The sequence below is a fragment of the Nerophis lumbriciformis genome, linkage group LG22, assembly GCF_033978685.3.
Source record: "Nerophis lumbriciformis linkage group LG22, RoL_Nlum_v2.1, whole genome shotgun sequence".
Classification (NCBI taxonomy): Eukaryota; Metazoa; Chordata; class Actinopteri; order Syngnathiformes; family Syngnathidae; genus Nerophis; species Nerophis lumbriciformis.
The window spans coordinates 42,700,261-42,724,981 of record NC_084569.2 but is presented as its reverse complement, the minus strand read 5'-3'; the positions used below and the strand labels follow the sequence as shown (position 1 = coordinate 42,724,981).

The 24,721-nt window shown below is 43.9% G+C and overlaps 2 protein-coding genes across 3 annotated transcripts; both read left to right on the top strand.

Moving 5' to 3' along the window:
• The first annotated feature begins 168 nt into the window (after window positions 1-168).
• jmjd6 (jumonji domain containing 6, arginine demethylase and lysine hydroxylase) lies at window positions 169-12,254 on the top strand. The gene is made up of 6 exons (XM_061973941.2): window positions 169-536; window positions 4,568-4,956; window positions 5,021-5,307; window positions 8,379-8,514; window positions 11,784-11,919; window positions 11,974-12,254. Exons 1-6 carry the CDS (start codon window positions 408-410, stop codon window positions 12,103-12,105), a joined length of 1,209 nt encoding a protein of 402 aa, XP_061829925.1. The 5' UTR covers window positions 169-407; the 3' UTR covers window positions 12,106-12,254.
• Window positions 12,203-23,843, top strand: LOC133615385 (uncharacterized). 2 transcript variants are annotated; one of them, XM_061973939.2, is made up of 4 exons: window positions 12,203-12,502; window positions 14,824-15,610; window positions 20,345-20,444; window positions 23,543-23,843. In XM_061973939.2, exons 1-4 carry the CDS (start codon window positions 12,203-12,205, stop codon window positions 23,652-23,654), a joined length of 1,299 nt encoding a protein of 432 aa, XP_061829923.2. In that variant the 3' UTR covers window positions 23,655-23,843. The 2 variants fall into 2 exon arrangements, with proteins under 2 accessions (XP_061829923.2, XP_061829924.2); XM_061973940.2 differs by lacking the exons at window positions 20,345-20,444; window positions 23,543-23,843 and adding an exon at window positions 15,692-15,935.
• The last annotated feature ends 878 nt before the right edge of the window (window positions 23,844-24,721 follow it).

Here is a 24,721-nt window from a genome sequence, read left to right as displayed (position 1 = left end):
TTCCTTTAATACAAGCGCACGTTTGGCGGAAGCAAAACGTGTCAGCCAATCAAATCATCGTATGTGCCTGGCGGGAAGGCCCACTTTTCATTCCAGCCAATGGACACAAGTTGTCAGACCAATCAGCTTTCAATAACCGCTTTAGGGGCGTGGCCGGTGCTTGACAACCAGTTGCAATAGCATTGGTGTGACCGACTGCTTGCTGCTCTTACATCTTATAACATTACATTTATAACATTACATTACATTTATAACATTACATTACATTTATAGCATTGCATTACATTTATAACATTTACCATGGGGCCCTGTTGGACCAGCTGATTAATTCGCCGCTCATTAGTACTGATGACGAGCAGCACGTTAGCGCCATTAAGTTAGCTATTTGTTGACGAGCAGAAGAAGGAATGAACCACAAGAGCAAGAAGAGGATTAAAGAGGCCAAACGGAGCGCCAGACCCGAGTTAAAGGACTCTTTAGACTGGATAAAGCGCAATTATCATGAAACCTTCGACACGTCGCACGGCTCCGTAAAGGTAACTACTCATGTAGCATGCTAGCCTAGCCTAGCCTAGCTCATATTAGCTCGGCTAGGCTAACACTCGCTAGCCGCGGCTTGTCCGTCACGTCGACCCAAAGACGGAACTTGTGAATGATTCACAGACTTCTTGATGTCGGCTGGAAGTTGTTCTATTTGGACTCCCGACAATGGAACAGCCCTAACCGTAACTGAAACGTCTGGATTCTTCTAGCGAAGGAAGACATATGACGTCACGCGCTCATCGTCAATCATAAGATGATCTAAAACCGCCTTGGTTTCATGCTTGGACGCAATGTAGCACACATCTGAAGCTGGGAGTCATTGTCAGCACGGACGATTGGAAACTCGCTTATTGACGACGTCACACATGTCTGTTGTTTACACCTGTGCATTGCAACACATGTTGTTTACACCTGTGCATTGCAACACATGTTGTTTACACCTGTGCATTGCAACACATGTTGTTTACACCTGTGCATTGCAACGCATGTTGTTTACACCTGTGCATTGCAACACATGTTGTTTACACCTGTGCATTGCAACACATGTTGTTTACGCCTGTGCATTGCAACACATGCTTCCAGATTGTTCTCTTCGTCTCGATGAAGACTTATAGGCAGGAAGCAACATTATACAGCAAAGATGAGCTGTCAGTTTCCCTGCAGGATACAACGCCAGCTGGAAATACTGGAGACGTAATATGTAATTATGATGCAGGATTCAACCCCAGCTGTAAGACAGTATATAATATATACAGTGGTGGTCAAAAGTGTACATACTAGAGATGCGCGGTTTGCGGACACAACCGCCCGATCCGCGGATTATCCGCGGATCGGGCGGATGAAATTAAAAAAAATTAGATTTTATCCGCGGGTCGGGTCGGGTCGGGCGGTTGAAATAAAAAAAAATGAGATTTTAAATAGATTCAGGCAGGTGGCAGTTAAACCAATTGGTAAATATATATACATAGTTAAATGTTGTTACCCACATACGAAAAACGAGCAGGCACCTGCAGCATATGCCACAACAGAAGAAAAAAAAAAAAAGAGATGGACACTTTTACGGAGCGGAGAAAGGACGCCTCGCCGGGGTCCGGGACCGAGGCCCCTTCCCCCGAGAGGGCCCCACCGGGAGCCGTAGCTGAGGCGATCCGCGAGAAGGGCCCGACGCACGTCCAGGGTCACCACCGCGCCCACCGCACCGACACCCCGCCTCGTCCGCCTTTGCCGCGGCCGGCGTCACGCGCAGCAGGTAAGCAGCTTACCTGCCCGCCACCCCCGTGGCCGGGGGCTCGTAACAGGGGTCACTCCGCGCGCTCCGCCCGCGCAGCTTACCTGCCCGCCACCCCTGTTGCCGGGGGCGCGTAACAGGGGTCACTCCGCGCGCAGTGCGCTCACGAAAGGGGTGGGGCTCACCCTGGTTGATATAGACAGCAGGACGGTGGCCATGGAAGTCGGAACCCGCTAAAGAGTGTGTAACAACCCACCTGCCGAATCAACTAGCCCTGAAAATGGATGGCGCTGGAGCGTCGGCCCCATACCCGGCCGTCGCCGGCAGCGAGACGCGCTTGGAGGTGCGCTCAGCGCGGCTCCCATATGATTGCGCACTGGTGTGCGTCTGGGTCGTGACAGCGTGGCACGCGAATGTCTGTGCTGCATTGGATCAGTCTCCTTTCTTTAACAGACAAAAGCTTTATAACCTCACTAATGCCTTGCATCGTCTATATTAGATATATAACAACGGGCGGGTGCGGGCGGGTGCGGTTCTGATCAAATGTTAAGTCGGGTGGATGGCGGATGGTTGACGACTTTCTGATGCGGTTGCGGATGAAATAATTGGCTATCCGCGCATCTCTAGTACATACACTTGTAAAGAACATCATGTCATGGCTGTCTTGACTTTCCAATCATTTCTACAACTCTTATATTTTTGTGATGTAGTGATTGGAGCACATACTTGTTGGTCACAAAAAACATTCATGAAGTTTGCTTCTTTTATGAATTTATTATGGCTCTACTGAAAATGTGAGGGTGAAAAGTATACATACAGCAATGTTAATATTTGCTTACATGTCCCTTGGCAAGTTTACCTGCAATAAGGCGCTTTTGGTAGCCATAGTATATATCTGTATAATGAATCAATTTAAGTGGACCCCGACTTAAACAAGTTGAAAAACTTATTCGGGTGTTACCATTTAGTGGCCAATTGCACGGAATATGTACTTCACTGTGCAACCTACTAATAAAAGTCTCAATCAATCAATCCACAAGCTTCTGCTTGAATTTTTGACCACTAAATTGGTGCAGTTCAGCTAAATGTGTTGGTTTGAAATGAAAGTTTTAGCATGGCCTTCCCAAAGTCCTGACTTAAATGTGTGGACAATGCTGAAGAAACAAGTCCATGTCAGAAAAGCAACACATTCAGCTGAACTGCAGCAATTTAGTGGTCAAGTGGTCAAGCAGAAGCTTGTGGATGGCTACCAAAAGTGCCTTATTGCAGGTCAACTTGCCAAGGGACATGTAAGCAAATATTAACATTGCTGTATGTATACTTTTCACCCTCACATTTTCAGTAGAGCCATAATAAATTCATAAAAGAAGCAAACTTCATGAATGTTTTTTGTGACCAACAAGTATGTGCTCCAATCACTACATCACAAAAACATAAGACTTGTAGAAATGATTGTAAAGTCAAGACAGCCATGACATGATGTTCTTTACAAGTCTATGTACACTTTTGACCACCACTGTAGATATGACGCAGGATTCAACACCAGCTGTAAGACAGGATACGTATATAATATGTATATATGATGCAGGATTCAACACCAGCTGTAAGACAGGATAAGTATATAATATGAATGAGGTGCAGGATACAACACCAGCTGTAAGACAGTATAAGTATATAATATGAATGAGGTGCAGGATACAACACCAGCTGTAAGACAGTATAAGTATATAATATGAATGAGGTGCAGGATACAACACCAGCTGTAAGACAGTATAAGTATATAATATGAATGAGGTGCAGGATACAACAGCAGCTGTAAGACAGTATAAGTATATAATATGAATGAGGTGCAGGATACAACACCAGCTGTAAGACCGTATAAGTATATAATATGAATGAGGTGCAGGATACAACACCAGCTGTAAGACAGTATAAGTATATAATATGAATGAGGTGCAGGATACAACACCAGCTGTAAGACAGTATAAGTATATAATATGAATGAGGTGCAGGATACAACACCAGCTGTAAGACAGTATAAGTATATAATATGAATGAGGTGCAGGATACAACACCAGCTGTAAGACAGTATAAGTATATAATATGAATGAGGTGCAGGATACAACACCAGCTGTAAGACAGTATAAGTATATAATATGAATGAGGTGCAGGATACAACACCAGCTGTAAGACAGTATAAGTATATAATATGAATGAGGTGCAGGATACAACACCAGCTGTAAGACCGTATAAGTATATAATATGAATGAGGTGCAGGATACAACACCAGCTGTAAGACAGTATAAGTATATAATATGAATGAGGTGCAGGATACAACACCAGCTGTAAGACAGGATAAGTATATAATATGAATGAGGTGCAGGATACAACACCAGCTATAAGACAGTATAAGTATATAATATGAATGAGGTGCAGGATACAACACCAGCTGTAAGACAGTATAAGTATATAATATGAATGAGGTGCAGGATACAACACCAGCTGTAAGACAGGGTAAGTATATAATATGAATGAGGTGCAGGATACAACACCAGCTGTAAGACAGTATAAGTATATAATATGAATGAGGTGCAGGATACAACACCAGCTGTAAGACAGGATGTAATATATAATGCAGGATACAACCCCAGCTGTAAGACAGTATACCATATATGATGCAGGATACAAGCCCATCTGTAAGACAGTATGTAATATGAGAAGCAGAATACAGTATATAATATGTAGAAGGTGTATTTGATCAGAAGTCATCCAAGATCAATATTTTCTGTGACACAGGACAGCGTTGAGCGAGTGGACGTGTTACGTGTGAGCCCACAAGACTTCATCCAGCGCTTTGAGAAGCCTTACCGGCCCGTGGTTCTGCTCCACTGTCAGGAGTCCTGGCCCGCACGGGAGAAGTGGACTGTGGAGCGGCTGAAGCGCAAGTATCGCAACCAGAAGTTCAAATGTGGCGAGGACAACGACGGCTACTCGGTGAAGATGAAGATGAAGTACTACGTGGAGTACCTGGAGAGCACCCGGGACGACAGCCCGCTCTACATCTTCGACAGCAGCTACGGCGAGCACGCCAAGCGCAGGAAGCTGCTGCAGGACTACCAGGTGCCCGACTTCTTCACCGACGACCTCTTCCAGTTTGCAGGAGAGAAGCGCCGGCCCCCGTACAGGCGAGTCTACCACATGGAAGATGTCCTCCATCAGGTCAAAGCAACTACTTCTCCTCCTCCTCAGGTGGTTTGTGATGGGCCCGGCTCGCTCCGGCACCGGCATCCATATTGACCCGCTGGGAACCAGCGCCTGGAACGCTCTGGTCCAGGGTCATAAGAGGTGGTGCCTGTTCCCCACCAACACGCCCCGAGATCTCATCAAGGTGAGCCGAGAAGATGGAGGCAACCAGCAGGACGAGGCCATCACCTGGTTCAACGTGGTCTACCCACGCACGCAGCAGCCCGGCTGGCCTCCGCAGTTCACGCCGCTGGAGATCCTGCAGAGACCTGGAGAGACCGTCTTTGTGCCTGGTCAGTGGCGAGCAAGTATCGAGTCATCGGGTTTTACTACCAATAACCATACCTGCTGTAAAACTTCCATCACCGTGTTAAATGAAATAGATTGAAAAAGTGAGAGTGATAACCACACATTGCTAACATTATGGAGACCAACTAGCAATAGCTCGTTACCTAGCTTAAATGCTAACATGTAAACAAAAGACATTAACGTTTTTCCCCTTTGGGAAATATTCCCCAGTCTAAACTTCAATAATCACATTCATTATAAACAACTCAGATACAGTATTCACATTGAACATAAACAATTAAGATACGGTATTCACATTAAACATAAACTACTAAGATACAGTATTCATATTAAACACAAACTAAGATACAGTATTCACATTAAACATAAATAACTCAGATACAGTATTCACATTAATCATAAACTACTAAGATACAGTATTCACATTAAACATAAACTACTAAGATACAGTATTCACATTAAACAAACAACTAAGATACAGTATTCACATTAAACTACTAAGATACAGTATTCACATTAAACATAAACTACTAAGATACAGTATTCACATTGAACATAAACTACTAAGATACAGTATTCACATTAAACATAAACTACTAAGATACAGTATTCACAATCATAACTTACTAAGATACAGTATTCACATTAAACAAACAACTAAGATACAGTATTCACATTAAACTACTAAGATACAGTATTCACATTAAACATAAACTACTAAGATACAGTATTCACATTGAACATAAACTACTAAGATACAGTATTCACATTAAACATAAACTACTAAGATACAGTATTCACAATCATAACTTACTAAGATACAGTATTCACATTAAACTACTAAGATACAGTATTCACATTAAACAAACTGCTAAAATACAGTATTCACATTGAACATAAACTACTAAGATACAGTATTCACATTGAACATAAACTACTAAGATACAGTATTCCCATTAAACACAAACTACTAAGATACAGTATTCACATTGAACATAAGCTACTAAGATACAGTATACAATATGTTATAATAAATAAAAATATTCAGCACTTCAAAATACCATCCATTTGCTGAATGGCGATATATGATATATATAAATAAATAAATATACTTGTATAGCGCTTTTCTACCTTCAAGGTACTCAAAGCGCTTTGACACTATTTCCACATTCACACACACATTCACACACTGATGGAGGGAGCTGCCATGCAAGGCGCTAACCAGCAGCCATCAGGAGCAAGGGTGAAGTGTCTTGCCCAAGGACACAACAGACGTGACGAGGATGGTAGAAGGTGGGGATTGAACCCCAGTAACCAGCAACCCTCCGATTGCTGGCACAGCCACTCTACCAACTTCGCCACGCCGTCCCATCTTGATATTTTTTCCGTAAAGTAAAATTAAAACACAAAACAGTCCTAGTTACCTGAGATACTAAGTATGTCATTATGACTTAGTCAATATTTTGACTTGCTAATTTACTAAGTCAAAATAATGACTTACTGTAAGTTAGCGTTTATATTTGTATCAACATGTGATAGCAGGGACCCTGCCATTCAAAACCAGGCTGCTGCATTACTAATGATTCATGTAACTATAGCTGAAAAAATAGTACAATAGCATTAGGAGAGACTTTTCATCCCTGAACACCATGGAGTTCATGTAGGCTTTATGATGCACTTATATTATTATATCAACTATCAGAGACAGAAACTCTTCATTTAAAATAATGTCCTTTTTTGCTGCTTCAACACAGCTCAATCAACACAGAAAAAGGAGAGAAAGACTAGCATTATTGACCTACAGTTAACAACTAACAGACAGGGCTTTGCTGTTTGTTTCATGTGGGGCGGGCACACCGCACACACACCGCACAGTGAGCTAACGTTACGCTAAAAGCTAATTAGCCTTCACCTCAAGGACTGCGAGCGAGCTGAGCTGCCACTTATGTTTCTAGAACGTCATCTTCACGAGACCAGTGAAGCTGATAACTTGACCATGAAACATCTTCAATGATAAGTAGATAACTTGACCATGAAACCTCTTCACTGGTAAGTTGATGATAACTAGACCATGAAACATCTTCACTGGTAAGTTGATGATAACTAGACCATGAAACCTCTTCACTGGTAAGTTGATGATAACTAGACCATGAAACATCTTCACTGGTAAGTTGATGATAACTTGACTATGAAACATCTTCACTGGTAAGTTGATGATAACTTGGTAAGTTGATGGTAAGTTGATGATAACTAGACCATGAAAACATCTTCACTGGTAAGTTGATGATAACTAGACCATGAAAACATATTCACTGGTAAGTTGATGATAACTTGACTATGAAACATCTTCACTGGTAAGTTGATGATAACTTGACCATGAACTTGACTATGGTAAGTTACCAGTGAAGATGCTTCATGGTCTAGTTATCATCAACTTACTGCTGGTAAGTTGATGATAACTTGACCATGAAACATCTTCAATGATAAGTAGATAACTTGACCATGAAACCTCTTCACTGGTAAGTTGATGATAACTTGACTATGAAACATCTTCACTGGTAAGTTGATGATAACTAGACCATGAAACATCTTCACTGGTAAGTTGATGATAACTTGACCATGAACTTGACTATGGTAAGTTACCAGTGAAGATGCTTCATGGTCTAGTTATCATCAACTTACCAGTGAAGATGTTTCATGGTCTAGTTATCATCAACTTACCAGTGAAGATGTTTCAAAGTCAAGTTATCATCAACTTACCAGTGAAGATGTTTCATGGTCTAGTTATCATCAACTTACCAGTGAAGATGTTTCATAGTCAAGTTATCATCAACTTACCAGTGAAGATGTTTCATGGTCTAGTTATCATCAAATTACCAGTGAAGATGTTTCATGGTCTAGTTATCATCAACTTACCAGTGAAGATGTTTCATGGTCTAGTTATCATCAACTTACCAGTGAAGATGTTTCATGGCTGCTCAGACTCAGATTTGTTCCCTTCTGAGCAAAGAAGCAAAGGATGGTGTCAATAGTGAATGTGTTGTTGTTGTTGCAGGAGGATGGTGGCATGTGGTGCTCAACTTGGACACCACCATCGCTATCACGCAGAACTTCGCCAGCACCACTAACTTCCCCATCGTTTGGCACAAAACTGTACGAGGTCGGCCCAAACTGTCCAGGAAGTGGTACAGGTAACTCCGCAAAATGTCATATTATCGATTATTTCTGGCTGGTGTTGTGGTGTCCTACTACCTTGAACGCACCATAAAAACACCCATAGAAGGGAGCACAGCTTGTAGGTTGAAGGTTCACAACTGTGAACATCACTTCCTGTTGCAGATGTTCACATTTATAACTGTGATAAAACATGTACACTGTGCAAATTTACATGTTAGTGGCTCAAAAACAAAACATTTTATACAAGTTTAAATGTGGTTATGATGTTTTCAGGAGAAAAGACATTTGTGTTGTTTATGAGCTATGAGCGCACTAGCTAGCGATTAGCATCCTAGCTGATTCTCCAGGAAATGAGCGGTATTCAATATAAAAGCATTAATATTATTAGTAATATTACTGTGTCTTTTTCAAAGTCACATTAATCCATCTCCGTTTTATGATCATGTTACTTATAATATCCTATTTTTACTTGCATTTTCTGCTTCAACATGTTGAAGCATGAAGGACCTGACCTAAAACTAACGTAACCAACACGTCATCTTAGATACTTGGATAACTAACCAGGCATAGTGATTTTTCCATCTATTGTCGATAATCTGTTTTTTTCAATTATTTTCCGGGGGGGTTTTTTTGTTTGTTTTTTCGTTTTTTGTTTTTTTTACCGACAATGTATCTTGGTCCGTCTTTTTGATAAAATAACATAGTGACTGAAACAGACCAAGAAATGTGTAAATAATGTCAATAACTAGATGAACCGTCTGTGGCTGTGAAGTGAACACTAGTAGGGTTGTAAATACTGTATATAGTAGGCTAACCCATGTGGTTCCTGTGGTTGTGAACACAATTACTGTAGTGACTAAATAACATAGTGACTGAAACAGACATAGTAATGTGTAAATAATGTCAATAAGTAGATGAACCATCTGTGGCTGTGAAATGAACACTAGTAAGGTTGTAAATACTGTATACAGTAGGCTAACCCATGTGGTTCCTGTGGATGTGAACACAATTACTGTAGTGACTAAATAACATAGTGAGTGAAACAGACATAGTAATGTGTAAATAATGTCAATAAGTAGGTGAACCATCTTTGGCTGTGAAATGAACACTAGTAAGGTTGTAAATACTGTATAGAGTAGTGAAGTGAATTATATTTATGTAGCACTTTTTTTCTAGTGACCTAAAGCGCTTTACATAGTGAAAGCCAATATCTAAGTTCCATTTAAAGCAGTGTGGGTGGCACTGGGAGCAGGTGGGTAAAGTGTCCTGCCCAAGGACACAACGACAGTGACTAGGATGGCAGAAGCGGGGATCGAACCTGGGACCCTCAAGTTGCTGGCACGGCTGTTCTACCAACCGAGCTATACCTTCCCAAGTAGGCTAACCCATGTGGTTCCTGTGGATGTGAACACATTACTGTAGTGACTAAATAACATAGTGAGTGAAACAGACATAGTAATGTGTAAATAATGTCAATAACTAGATGCAACATCTGTGGCTGTGAAGTGAACACTAGGAGGGTTGTAAATACTGTATACAGTAGGCTAACCCATGTGGTTCCTGTGGATGTGAACACATTACTGTAGTGACTAAATAACAGTGACTGAAACAGACATAGTAATGTGTAAATAATGTCAATAACTAGATGCAACATCTGTGGCTGTGAAGTGAACACTAATAGGGTTGTAAATACTGTATACAGTAGGCTAACCCATGTGGTTCCTGTGGATGTGAACACATTACAGTAGTGACTAAATAACATAGTGAGTGAAACAAAGTAATGTGTAAATAATGTCAATAACTAGATACAACATCTGTGACTGTGAAGTGAACACTAGTAGGGTTATAAATACTGTATAGAGTAGCCTAACCTAGGTGGTTCCTGTGGATGTGAACACATTACTGTAGTGACTAAATAACATAGTGAGAGACAAAGTAATGTGTAAATAATGTCAATAAGTAGATGAACCATCTGTGGCTGTGAAGTGAACACTAGTAAGGTTGTAAATACTGTATAGAGTAGGCTAACCCATGTGGTTCCTGTGGTTGTGAACACAATTACTGTAGTGACTAAATAACATACTGACTGAAACAGACATAGTAATGTGTAAATAATGTCAATAACTAGATACAACACCTGTGGCTGTGAAGTGAACACTAATAGGGTTGTAAATACTGTATACAGTAGGCTAACCCATGTGGTTCCTGTGGATGTGAACACATTACTGTAGTGACTAAATAACATAGTGAGTGAAACAAAGTAATGTGTAAATAATGTCAATAAGTAGATGAACCGTCTGTGGCTGTGAAGTGAACACTAGTAAGGTTGTAAATACTGTATAGAGTAGGCTAACCCATGTGGTTCCTGTGGATGTGAACACAATTACTGTAGTGACTAAATAACATAGTGAGTGAAACAGACAAAGTAACGTGTAAATAATGTCAATAAGTAGATGAACCATCTGTGGCTGTGAAGTGAACACTAGTAAGGTTGTAAATACTGTATAGAGTAGCCTACCCATGTGGTTCCTGTGGATGTGAACACATTACTGTAGTGACTAAACAACACAGTGAGTGAAACAGACAAAGTAATGTGTAAATGATGTCAATAAGTAGATGAACCATCTGTGGCTGTGAAGTGAACACTAGTAAGGTTGTAAATACTGTATAGAGTAGGCTAACCCATGTGGTTCCTGTGGATGTGAACACAATTACAGTAGTGACTAAATAACATAGTGACTGAAAATGGTAAATGGGTTATACTTGTATAGCGCTTTTCTACCTTCAAGGTACTCGAAGCGCTTTGACACTATTTCCACATTCACACATTGAGGGCGGGAGCTGCCATGCAAGGCCCTAACCACCACCCATCAGGAGCAAGGGTGAAGTGTCTTGCTAAAGGACACAACGGGCGTGACTAGGTTGGTAGAAGGTGGGGATCGAACCAGGAACCCTCAGGTTGCTGGCACTGCCACTCTCCCAACCTCACCACGCCGTCCCCAGAAACTGTATAGAGTAGACTAACCCATGTGGTTCCTGTGGATGTGAACACATGACTGTAGTGACTAAATAACTGACTGAAACAGACATAGTGATTCATTTGGATGGATGAGCTATGTATTTATGTCAACTGTGATCATTTTTCAATTCTTTAAACACTAAAACATCCCCCCACCCTGGCTTATTCTCAGTCTTTTTCATGAAGTTGAAATCACACGCCTGTTACTAACATAGTTGAAAAACTACTTGAGTAACTAATACTTGAACACTTTGTGTGCTGGAGGGTTCTGAAGCAGGAGCGACCTGACCTGGCAGCGCTGGCTGACCGAGTGGACCTGCAGGAGTCCACTGGCATCGCATCAGACACCTCCAGCGACTCGTCCTCGTCCTCGTCCAGCTCCTCGGACTCCGACTCGGACGTAAGTTGTGGTGCGCTGGACATGTGCGCCGGTCCTCACCCGTGTTCCTGGCAGGTGGGCTCCTGCTCCGAGGGCGACGGCGTGTCCCACCGCAGGAAGAAGAGACGCACGTGCAACACGGCGGCCAACGGAGACGCGCACGGTCAGGACGACTGTGTCAGCAAGGAAAGGAGCTCGTCTCGCTGAAACAAAGACTGCTGAGGAAATCTTCTTGAACTTGTTTAAGTATTTGCACAAAATGTCCATTGGATTTGAGGAAGGTGAGAGTTAATTTGAATCACCAATGACCAGTGGTGCCTTTTCACTTGTGTTGCTCAATAAAGGCTTTTGTAGGATTCACATCTCAACAGCCTTTATTTTGAAAGTGCACAGGATGTGTGTGGGTGGTGTTTGCACGTGTGCAGGATTACAAGACAGCCGTGTGCTCTTCATCCTCCTCATCCTCTTCATCATGGAGCTGCAGTTCAGCCTCGTCTTCTTTTTCACCGCCATTGTCGCCTTCCTTTTGGCCGTCGTTCTGCACAGGAAGTCCAAGACCCCGCTTTCCTGCAGCGCAAACAAGGAGCTCCAACTTCAGCCTCAGGTTGTTGACTTTTTTCTGACCTAATTATAATGGCTACAATATTGTTAGTCACCCCAATAATAGCAATTCCTTGTGCAAAATTACTGATGATTCCATTTTTAGTCACAACCTACTTGAAAAGTGCTGGGAAATATTTTCATTTTCATCTTTGCCACAATTAGACATTCATTTTGTTTGTATCATTATTATATACCATGTCATCATAGATGAATAACATGTTATACTTTAATCATCCACTTTCATAAATGTTAGCATAGACCAATTACTCATCATCTTTGATAAATGCTTTGATAACCAACATGTCCTCATCACCATGACAAGATTTTATTAGCCGCAACTCTTAGTTCCAACATGTCAGCGTTTGATCGCAGTCCTCCTCCACCTTTGTGACCTATCAAAAAGCTAAATCAAACATTAAACTAACAGCAAAGTCACATTTTAGCTGTTTGCTGGAGTTTCAGCATGCAATAATCCTAATCATAGGTCCTTGCAGTGTTCCTAATAAAAAGTCCCGTCAGTGTTCCTAATAAAAGGTTCTTGCATGGTTCCTAATAAAAAGTCCTTGCGGTGTTCCCAATTAAAAGTTCAATCAATGTTTACTTATATAGCCCTAAATCACCAGTGTCTCAAAGGGCTGCACAAGCAAAAACTACATCCTGGGCTCAGATCCCACATCAGGGCAAGAAAAAACTCAACCTAATGGGATGACAATGAGAAACCTGGGAGGGTACCACAGATGTGGGGACCCCCCTCTCCACGAAGGAAAGGCGGGCAGAGCAGAAAAGAGACGGCAGATCAACTGGTCTAAAAAGGGGGGTCTATTTAAAGGCTAGAGTATACAAATGAGTTTTAAAATGGGACTTAAATGCTTCTACTGAGGTAGCATCTCTAACTGTTACTGCTAGAACATTCCAGAGTACTGGAGCCCCAATAGAAAACACTCTATAGCCCTCAGACTTTTTTTGGGCTCTGGGAATCACTAGTAAGCCGGAGTTCTTTGAAGGCAGATTTTTTGCCGGGACATATGGTACAATACAATCAGCAAGATAGACCCTTTAGTATTTTATACCTAAGTAGTAAAACCTTAAAGTCACATCTAAAGTGCACAGGGAGACACTATAGGTATATATATATATAGGTATGTATGTATATAAAGGTATATACAGTATAGGTATATATGTATATAAAGGTATATACAGTATAGGCGTAATATGATCAAACTTTCTTGTTCTTGTCAAAAGTCTAGCAGCCGCATTTTGTAGCAAGTGTAATATTTTAATGCTAGACATAGGGAGACCCAAAAATAATACCGTAGGTTACAGTAATGGAGACGAGACGTAACGAACGCATGAATAATGATCTCAGCGTCGCTAGTGGACAAAATGGAACACATTTTAGCGATATTACGGAGATGAAAGAAGTCTGTTTTAGTAACATTCTTAATGTGTGACTCAAAGAAGAGAGTTGGGTGGAAGATAATACCCAGATTCTTTACCGAGTCGCCTTGTGTAATTGTTTGGTTGTCAAATGTTAAGGTGGTATTATTAAATAGGTAAGTTCCTTCAGTGTTCCCAATAAAAGGTCCGTTACAGTGTTCCCAATAAAAAAGGTCCTTGCAGTGTTCCCAGCAAAAAGTCCCTTCAGTGTTCCTAATAAAAGGTCTTTGTAGTGTTCCCAATAAAAGTTCCTTCGGTGTTCCCAATAAAAGGTCCCTTGCAGTGTTCACAGCAAAAACTCCCTTCAGTGTTCCTAATAAAAGGTCTTTGCAGTGTTCCCAGCAAAAAGTCCCTTCAGTGTTCCTAATAAAAGGTCTTTGCAGTGTTCCCAATAAAAGTTCCTTCAGTGTTCCCAATAAAAAAGTCCCTTGCAGTGTTCCCAGCAAAAAGTCCCTTCAGTGTTCCTAAATAAAAGGTCTTTGCAGTGTTCCCAATAAAAGGTCCCTTCAGTGTTCCTAACAAGGTCCATCTGACAGCTGGAAGAGGCTTCATGAGTTGTGTCAGCTGAAAGTAACAAGGTCACACCCAGGGTTCAACTGTCCTTCAGCAGTCAAGGTCCACCAACAAGACAGTTTTTTACTTGATTGGAGGATGTACCAGCTTCAAGTGCATTAGTTTGCTTCCATGGAGACACGAGAAGAATCCTGTGGTCCAACCAGTCCTTGAAGCAAAATGTTGGGTCTAATGGATCCTGACTGAATGCAAAAGGCTAGAAGTCCCGTCTAGGTTCCTTCCTTTGCGCCAACAGCATTAGAACTGACAAAGTCCAGTTGACTTGTGGACATCAAAAGACGAAGCTAACATGTTCACATTTTATCTTGCTAGGCTGTCCCAGAAGCACCATCAACATCCGTTTCAGGAGAAACTCCAAAACCGGTCAAAGAATCCTCTTTGGGTACTCTCCTTGGAACATCCCAAGATTCTGATTCAGAATCAGTGTCTGCTCCAGAAACACTTCCGAATTCAATCTCAGAACCAGTTTCACTGCTCGGCCCATTTTTGGCATCGTCAACAAGGCCTAAAGTTTCAGAACTCCTTCCAGCGAATCAGTCAGTCAGCAAATTAGTTTGTGTACAAGAAACCGTTTCTAGTTCGGAGTCAGTCTTCTCAAACATTTCACTTCTAGAAGCGGCCCCTCAGCCAGAACCAGCAAGTGCTTTAGAACCCGTACCACAACCACTGGTAGCACCAAAACCAGTTTCAAAAATTGTTCCTCAGCTGGTGACAGTTGCACACACAAATTGTATTCCAGAACAAGTTTCCGAACTAGCACCAGATCCTGCACAGAAACAGATTTCAGTGGCACAGAGGGATCCGTATCCAAAACCCTTCTCTGAACCAGAGCTTGAAACAGTTTGTGTTCCATTACCAGCTTCTGAACAAGTGTCAGTACCACAGGTCGTTAAAGAAGAAGAGCCAGTTTCAGAACTAGAACCTGATTTCCAGTCTGAATTCAAACCTGAAGAGGTCTTAGAGGTTGTGGCTGGGTCGATTTCACGATCTGTGAATACAACTGATCTGGTCTCAAGATCCCCAGAAGAGAACCTTGAACCTGTTGCTGAGCCAGCAACCAAGCTTGGAGCAGAACCTCATCCAGAACCAGAGATTAAAGGTAAGCCTCTCCCCCCTCTGACTAAATCCTACTTTTACTCTTCCCTGTATTAAGTTGTGTAACTTCCTCTTTCCATACCAGGAAGTCATGTGACCACGGAAAATGTGTCACCCAAACATGATCAGGTTGCCATGGTGATTGTGTAACCGCTTAGCGTGTTTGTAGGCGGAGCCACCATCTGTTTCAGACATACTTAACTAAAGAGTGCTTCAACGTGTGTGTGTGTGTGTGTGTGTGTGTGTGTGTGTGTGTGTGTGTGTGTGTGTGTGTGTGTGTGTGTGTGTGTGTGTGTGTGTGTGTGTGTGTGTGTGTGTGTGTGTGTGTGTGTGTGTGTGTGTGTGTGTGTTTTGAAGTACGTACTACAAAAGCAGTGAAGTTGTCAGGTTGTGTAAATGGTAAATAAAAAGAGAATACAACAAATCCTTTTCAACTTATATTCAATTGAATAGACTGCAAAGACAAGATATTTCATGTTCACACTGAGAAACCCGAAGGCGGAGGGAAGCTACCCTCTCGTCCACCGGGTTGAACTCCGTGCAGGCTTTGAGCCGGGGGGCAACAAGAATTCCCACCCCAGCCCGTCGCCTCTCATTGCCGGCAACGCCAGAGAGGAAGAGAGTCCAGCCCCTCAAGAGAACTGGTTCCAGAGCCATTGCTGTGCATCGAAGTGAGTCCGACTATATCTAGCCGGAACTTCTCCACCTCACACACTAGCTCAGGCTCCTTCCCCCCCAGCAAGGTGACGTTCCACGTCCCAAGAGCCAGCTTATGTAGCCGAGGATCGGACCGCCAAGTGCCCTGCCTTCGGCCGCTGCCCAGCTCACACTGCACCCGACCTCTATGGCCCCTGCTATGGGTGGTGAGCCCATTGGAGGGGGGACCCACGTTGCCTCTTCGGGCTATGCCCGGCCAGGTCCCATGGGGACAGGCCCGGCCACCAGGCGCTCGCCATCGTGCCCCACCGCTGGGCCTGGCTCCAGAGGGGGGCCCCGGTGACCCGCGTCCGGGCGAGGGAAATCTGGGTCCATTGTTTGTATTCTTCATAGAGGTCTTCGAGCTGCTCTTTGTCTGATCCCTCACCTAGGACCAGTTTGCCTTGGGAGACCCTACCAGGGGGCATAGAAGCCCCCGGACAACATAGCTCCTAGGATCATTGGGACACGCAAACTCATCTACCGCGGCCCCCCACCTTCGGGTGGGGGGGACAGGTCCTGACTGTTGTTTGCGCTTACGCACCAAACGGCAGCTCAGAGTACCCACCCTTTTTGGATTCATTCAAGGGAGTACTGGAGAGTGCTCCCCCGGGTGATTCCCTCGTTCTACTGGGGGACTTCAACGTTCATGTTGGCAACGACAGTGAAACCTGGAGAGGTGTGATTGGGAAGAATGGCCGCCCGGATCTGAACCCGAGTGGTGTTTTGTTATTGGACTTTTGTGCTCGTCACAGATTGTCGATAACAAACACCATGTTCAAACATAAGGTTGTCCATATGTGCACTTGGCACCAGGACACCCTAGGCCGTAGTTCCATGATCGACTTTGTAGTTGTGTCATCGGATTTGCGGTCTCATGTTTTGGACACTCGGGTGAAGAGAGGGGCGGAGCTTTCTACCGATCACCACCTGGTGGTGAGTTGGCTGCGATGGTGGGGGACGATGCCGGACAGACCTGGCAGGCCCAAACGCATTGTGAGGGTTTGCTGGGAACGCCTGGCAGAGTCTCCTGTCAGAGAGAGTTTCAATTCCCACCTCCGGAAGAACTTTGAACATGTCACGAGGGAGGCGCTGGACATTGAGTCCGAGTGGACGATGTTCCGTACCTCTGTTGTCGGGGCGGCCGATTGGAGCTGTGGCCGCAAGGTAGTTGGTGCCTGTCGTGGCGGTAATCCTACAACCCGCTAATGTCAGCGGTAAGGGATGCCGTCAAGCTGAAGAAAGAGTCCTATCGGGTTCTTTTGGCTCATAGGACTCCGGAGGCAGCAGACAGGTACCGACAGGCCAAGCGGTGTGCGGCTTCAGCGGTCGCAGAGGCAAAAACTCGGACATGGGAGGAGTTTGGGGAGGCCATGGAAAACGACTTCCGGACGGCTTCGAAGCAATTCTGGACCACCATGCGCCGCCTCAGGAAGGGGAAGCAGTGCAGTGTCAACACCGTGTATGGTGGGGATGGTGCTCTGCTGACCTCGACTGCGGATGTTGTGGATCGGTGGAGGGAATACTTCGAAGGCACCTCAATCCTACCAGCACGTCTTCCTATGAGGAAGCAGGGCCTGGGGAATCTGTGGTGGGCTCTCCTATTTCTGGGGCTGAGGTTGCCGAGGTAGTTAAAAAGCTCCTCGGTGGCAAGGCCCCGGGGGTGGATGAGATCTGCCCGGAGTTCCTTAAGGCTCTGGATGTTGTGGGGCTGTCTTGGTTGACAAGACTCTGCAACATCACGTGGACATCGGGGGCGGTACCTCTGGATTGGCAGACCGGGGTGGTGGTTCCTCTCTTTAAGAAGGGGAACCGGAGGGTGTGTTCCAACTATCGTGGGATCACACTCCTCAGCCTGCCCGGTAAGGTCTATTCAGGTGTACTGGAGAGGAGGCTACGCCGGATAGTCGAACCTTGGATTCAGGAGGAACAGTGTGGTTTTCGTCCTGGTCTTGGAACTGTGGACCAGCTTTATACTCTCGGCAGGGTCCTTGAGGGTGCATGGGAGTTTGCCCAACCAGTCTACATGTGCTTTGTGGACTTGGAGAAGGCATTCGACCGTGTCCCTTGGGAAGTCCTGTGGGGAGTGCTCAGAGAGTATGGGGTACCGGACTGTCTTATTGTGGCGGTCCGCTCCCTGTATGATCAGTGTCAGAGCTTGGTCCGCATTGCCGGCAGTAAGTCGGACACGTTTCCAGTGAGGGTTGGACTCCGCCAAGGCTGCCCTTTGTCACCCATTCTGTTCATAACTTTTATGGACAGAATTTCTAGACGCAGTCAAGGCGTTGAGGGGATCTGGTTTGGTGGCTGCAGGATTAGGCCTCTGCTATTTTTGATGATGTGGTCCTGATGGCTTCCTCCGGCCAGGATCTTCAGCTCTCACTGGATCGGTTCGCAGCCGAGTGTGAAGCGACTGGGATGAGAATCAGCACCTCCAAGTCCGAGTCCATGGTTCTCGCCCGGAAAAGGGTGGAGTGCCATCTCCGGGTTGGGGAGGAGATCTTGCCCCAAGTGGAGGAGTTCAAGTACCTGGGAGTCTTGTTCACGAGTGAGGGAAGAGTGGATGGTGAGATCGACAGGCGGATCGGTGCGGCGTCTTCAGTAATGCGGACGCTGTATCGATCCGTTGTGGTGAAGAAGGAGCTGAGCCGGAAGGCAAAGCTCTCAATTTACCGGTCGATCTACGTTCCCATCCTCACCTATGGTCATGAGCTTTGGGTCATGACCGAAAGGACAAGATCACGGGTACAAGCGGCCCAAATGAGTTTCCTCCGCCGGGTGGCGGGTCTCTCCCTTAGAGATAGGGTGAGAAGCTCTGTCATCCGGGGGGAGCTCAAAGTAAAGCCGCTGCTCCTCCACATGGAGAGGAGCCAGATGAGGTGGTTCGGGCATCTGGTCAGGATGCCACCCGATCGCCTCCCTCGGGAGGTGTTTAGGGCACGTCCGACCGGTAGGAGGCCACGGGGAAGACCCAGGACACGCTGGGAAGACTATGTCTCCCGGCTGGCCTGGGAACGCCTCGGGATCCCCCGGGAGGAGCTGGACCAAGTGGCTGGGGAGAGGGAAGTCTGGGCTTCCCTGCTTAGGCTGCTGCCCCCGCGACCCGACCTCGGATAAGCGGAAGAAGATGGATGGATGGATGGACACTGAGAAACTTTCTTCTTTTTTTGCAAATATTAGCTCATTTGGAATTTGATGCCTGCAACATGTTTCAAAAAAGCTGGCACAAGTGGCAAAAAAGAGTGAGACAGTTGAGGAATGCTCATCAAAGACTTATTTGGAACGGAACAGGAAAGGCCATGTAACACACTGGTAAAAATGCCTTTTTTGCAATGTGTTGCTGCCATTAAATTCTAAGTTGATGATTATTTGCCAAAAAGAAGAAAGTTTCTCAGTGTGAACATGAAATATCTTGTCTTTGCAGTCTATTCAATTGAATATAAGTTGAAAAGGATTTGTTGTATTCTCTTTTTATTTACCATTTACACAACCTGACAACTTCACTGCTTTTGGCTTTGGTGGTTTGTTATGAAGTAAGTACTACAAAGTCGTTTGTTTTGAAGTAAGTACTTCAAAAGTCGTTTGTTTTGAAGTCGGTACTACAAAAGTGGTTTAAGTACTACAAAAGTAGTCTGTTTTGAAGTAAATACTACAAAAGTGGTTTGTTTTGAAGTAAGTACTACAAAAGTGGTTTGTTTTGAAGTCAGTACTACAAAAGTGGTTTGTTTTGAAGTAAGTACTACAAAAGTGGTTTGTTTTGAAGTCAGTACTACAAAAGTGGTTTGTTTTGAAGTCAGTACTACAAAAGTGGTTTGTTGTGAAGTAAGTACTACACAAATGGTTTGTTTTGAAGTACTAAAAAAGTGTTTTGTTTTGAAGTAAGTACTATAAAAGTAGTCTGTTTTGAAGTACTACAAAAGTTCATCATAAAAGATTGTCACAATAAAAGTAACATGTAGTGAGAGGTCACAATAAAACGAGAACATGAGAGCGTTTTTCAAAATAAAACATCCTAACGATTTTTGCTTCATTGTTTTTTCAGGAGCAGCGTCCTCCCAAGAAAAAGTTTGCTTCTCTCCTGGAAAGAAACAAAACAAGTTGGAGACTCTGATGAGCAAGGAAGAGATGGAGGAGGAGCAGAGGTCAGTAGTACAACAAGTGGCACTAATGTTCATAGGTGACACTGTACACAGGTGGCACTAATGTTCATAGGTGACACTGTACACAGCTAGGTGGCACTAATGTTCATAGGTGACACTGTACACAGGTGGCACTAATGTTCATAGGTGACACTGTACACAGCTAGGTGGCACTAATGTTCATAGGTGACACTGTACACAGCTAGGTGGCACTAATGTTCATAGGTGACACTGTACACAGCTAGGTGGCACTAATGTTCATAGGTGACACTGTACACAGGTGGCACTAATGTTCATAGGTGACACTGTACACAGGTGGCACTAATGTTCATAGGTGACACTGTACACAGGTGGCACTAATGTTCATAGGTGACACTGTACACAGCTAGGTGGCACTAATGTTCATAGGTGACACTGTACACAGGTGGCACTAATGTTCATAGGTGACACTGTACACAGGTGGCACTAATGTTCATAGGTGACACTGTACACAGCTAGGTGGCACTAATGTTCATAGGTGACACTGTACACAGGTGGCACTAATGTTCATAGGTGACACTGTACACAGGTGGCACTAATGTTCATAGGTGACACTGTACACAGCTAGGTGGCACTAATGTTCATAGGTGACACTGTACACAGGTGGCACTAATGTTCATAGGTGACACTGTACACAGCGAGGTGGCACTAATGTTCATAGGTGACACTGTACACAGGTGGCACTAATGTTCATAGGTGACACTACACAGGTGGCACTAATGTTCATAGGTGACACTGTACACAGCTAGGTGGCACTAATGTTCATAGGTGACACTGTACACAGGTGGCACTAATGTTCACAGGTGACACTGTACACAGGTGGCACTAATGTTCATAGGTGACACTGTACACAGCTAGGTGGCACTAATGTTCATAGGTGACACTACACAGGTGGTACTAGTGTTCATTGGTGACACTATACACAGGTGGCACTAATGTTCATAGGTGACACTGTACACAGCTAGGTGGCACTAATGTTCATAGGTGACACTGTACACAGCTAGGTGGCACTATTGTTCATAGGTGACACTGTACACAGGTGGCACTAATGTTCATAGGTGACACTGTACACAGCTAGGTGGCACTAATGTTCATAGGTGACACTGTACACAGGTGGCACTAATGTTCATAGGTGACACTGTACACAGGTGGCACTAATGTTCATAGGTGACACTGTACACAGCTAGGTGGCACTAATGTTCATAGGTGACACTGTACACAGGTGGCACTAATGTTCATAGGTGACACTGTACACAGGTGGCACTAATGTTCATAGGTGACACTGTACACAGCTAGGTGGCACTAATGTTCATAGGTGACACTGTACACAGGTGGCACTAATGTTCATAGGTGACACTGTACACAGCGAGGTGGCACTAATGTTCATAGGTGACACTGTACACAGGTGGCACTAATGTTCATAGGTGACACTACACAGGTGGCACTAATGTTCATAGGTGACACTGTACACAGCTAGGTGGCACTAATGTTCATAGGTGACACTGTACACAGGTGGCACTAATGTTCACAGGTGACACTGTACACAGGTGGCACTAATGTTCATAGGTGACACTGTACACAGCTAGGTGGCACTAATGTTCATAGGTGACACTACACAGGTGGTACTAGTGTTCATTGGTGACACTATACACAGGTGGCACTAATGTTCATAGGTGACACTGTACACAGCTAGGTGGCACTAATGTTCATAGGTGACACTGTACACAGCTAGGTGGCACTATTGTTCATAGGTGACACTGTACACAGGTGGCACTAATGTTCATAGGTGACACTGTACACAGCTAGGTGGCACTAATGTTCATAGGTGACACTGTACACAGGTGGCACTAATGTTCATAGGTGACACTGTACACAGGTGGCACTAATGTTCATAGGTGACACTGTACACAGCTAGGTGGCACTAATGTTCATAGGTGACACTGTACACAGGTGGCACTAATGTTCATAGGTGACACTGTACACAGCGAGGTGGCACTAATGTTCATAGGTGACACTGTACACAGGTGGCACTAATGTTCATAGGTGACACTACACAGGTGGCACTAATGTTCATAGGTGACACTGTACACAGCTAGGTGGCACTAATGTTCATAGGTGACACTGTACACAGGTGGCACTAATGTTCATAGGTGACACTGTACACAGGTGGCACTAATGTTCATAGGTGACACTGTACACAGCTAGGTGGCACTAATGTTCATAGGTGACACTACACAGGTGGTACTAGTGTTCATTGGTGACACTATACACAGGTGGCACTAATGTTCATAGGTGACACTGTACACAGCTAGGTGGCACTAATGTTCATAGGTGACACTGTACACAGGTGGCACTAATGTTCATAGGTGACACTGTACACAGGTGGCACTAATGTTCATAGGTGACACTGTACACAGCTAGGTGGCACTAATGTTCATAGGTGACACTGTACACAGGTGATACTAATGTTCATAGGTGACACTGTACACAGGTGGCACTAATGTTCATAGGTGACACTGTACACAGCTAGGTGGCACTAATGTTCATAGGTGACACTGTACACAGCTACGATAATGAATCAAGTATGAATAATGAATCAAGTCTGAACTAAGAATCAGGTATGAACTTAGAATAAAGTATGAACTTAGAATCAAGTATGAATAATGAATCAATTATAAACTATAAATCAAGTATAAACTATAAAGTATAAACTTAAAATCAAGTATGAACTATGAATCAAGTATGAACCATGAATCAAGTATAAACCATGAATCAAGTGGAAATTAATTATGAACTATGAATCAAGTATGAACTAAGAATCAAGTATGGATCAAGTGTGTACTATGAATCAAGTTTGAACTATTAATCAAGTATGATCTATGAATCAAGTATGAAGTATGAATCAAGTATGAACTATAAATCAAATATGAAGTATGAATAAAGCATGAATCAAGTATGCACTATGAATCAAGTACAAAGTATGAATCAAGTATAAAGTAGGAATCAAGTATATAAAGTATGAATCAAGTACAAAGTATGAATCAAGTATCATGTCTACCCAGGGTGCAACAGGAGCAGCTGGCGGCCATCTTTCTGCTGCTGAGGGAGAATCAGGAGGAGCTGGAGGTGACAGAAGGAGACATGGAGGAGCAGCTGAAGTTGTACTCACTGTGAATTTGCACCTTTCACTCCCCACTAGACACTTGTACTCACTGTGAATTTACAGCTTTCACTCCCCACTAGACACTTGTACTCACTGTGAATTTACAGCTTTCACTCCCCACTAGACACTTGTACTCACTGTGAATTTGCAGCTTTCACTCCCCACTAGACACTTGTACTCACTGTGAATTTAGAGCTTTCACTCCCCACTAGACACTTGTACTCACTGTGAATTTGCAGCTTTCACTCCCCACTAGACACTTGTACTCACTGTGAATTTGCAGCTTTCACTCCCCACTAGACACTTGTACTCACTGTGAATTTGCAGCTTTCACTCCCCACTAGACACTTGTACTCACTGTGAATTTGCAGCTTTCACTCCCCACTAGACACTTGTACTCACTGTGAATTTGCAGCTTTCACTCCCCACTAGACACTTGTACTCACTGTGAATTTGCAGCTTTCACTCCCCACTAGACACTTGTACTCACTGTGAATTTGCAGCTTTCACTCCCCACTAGACACTTGTACTCACTGTGAATTTGCAGCTTTCACTCCCCACTAGACACTTGTACTCACTGTGAATTTGCAGCTTTCACTCCCCACTAGACACTTGTACTCACTGTGAATTTGCAGCTTTCACTCCCCACTAGACACTTGTACTCACTGTGAATTTACAGCTTTCACTCCCCACTAGACACTTGTACTCACTGTGAATTTGCAGCTTTCACTCCCCACTAGACACTTGTACTCACTGTGAATTTGCAGCTTTCACTCCCCACTAGACACTTGTACTCACTGTGAATTTGCAGCTTTCACTCCCCACTAGACACTTGTACTCACTGTGAATTTGCAGCTTTCACTCCCCACTAGACACTTGTACTCACTGTGAATTTGCAGCTTTCACTCCCCACTAGACACTTGTACTCACTGTGAATTTACAGCTTTCACTCCCCACTAGACACTTGTACTCACTGTGAATTTGCAGCTTTCACTCCCCACTAGACACTTGTACTCACTGTGAATTTGCAGCTTTCACTCCCCACTAGACACTTGTACTCACTGTGAATTTGCAGCTT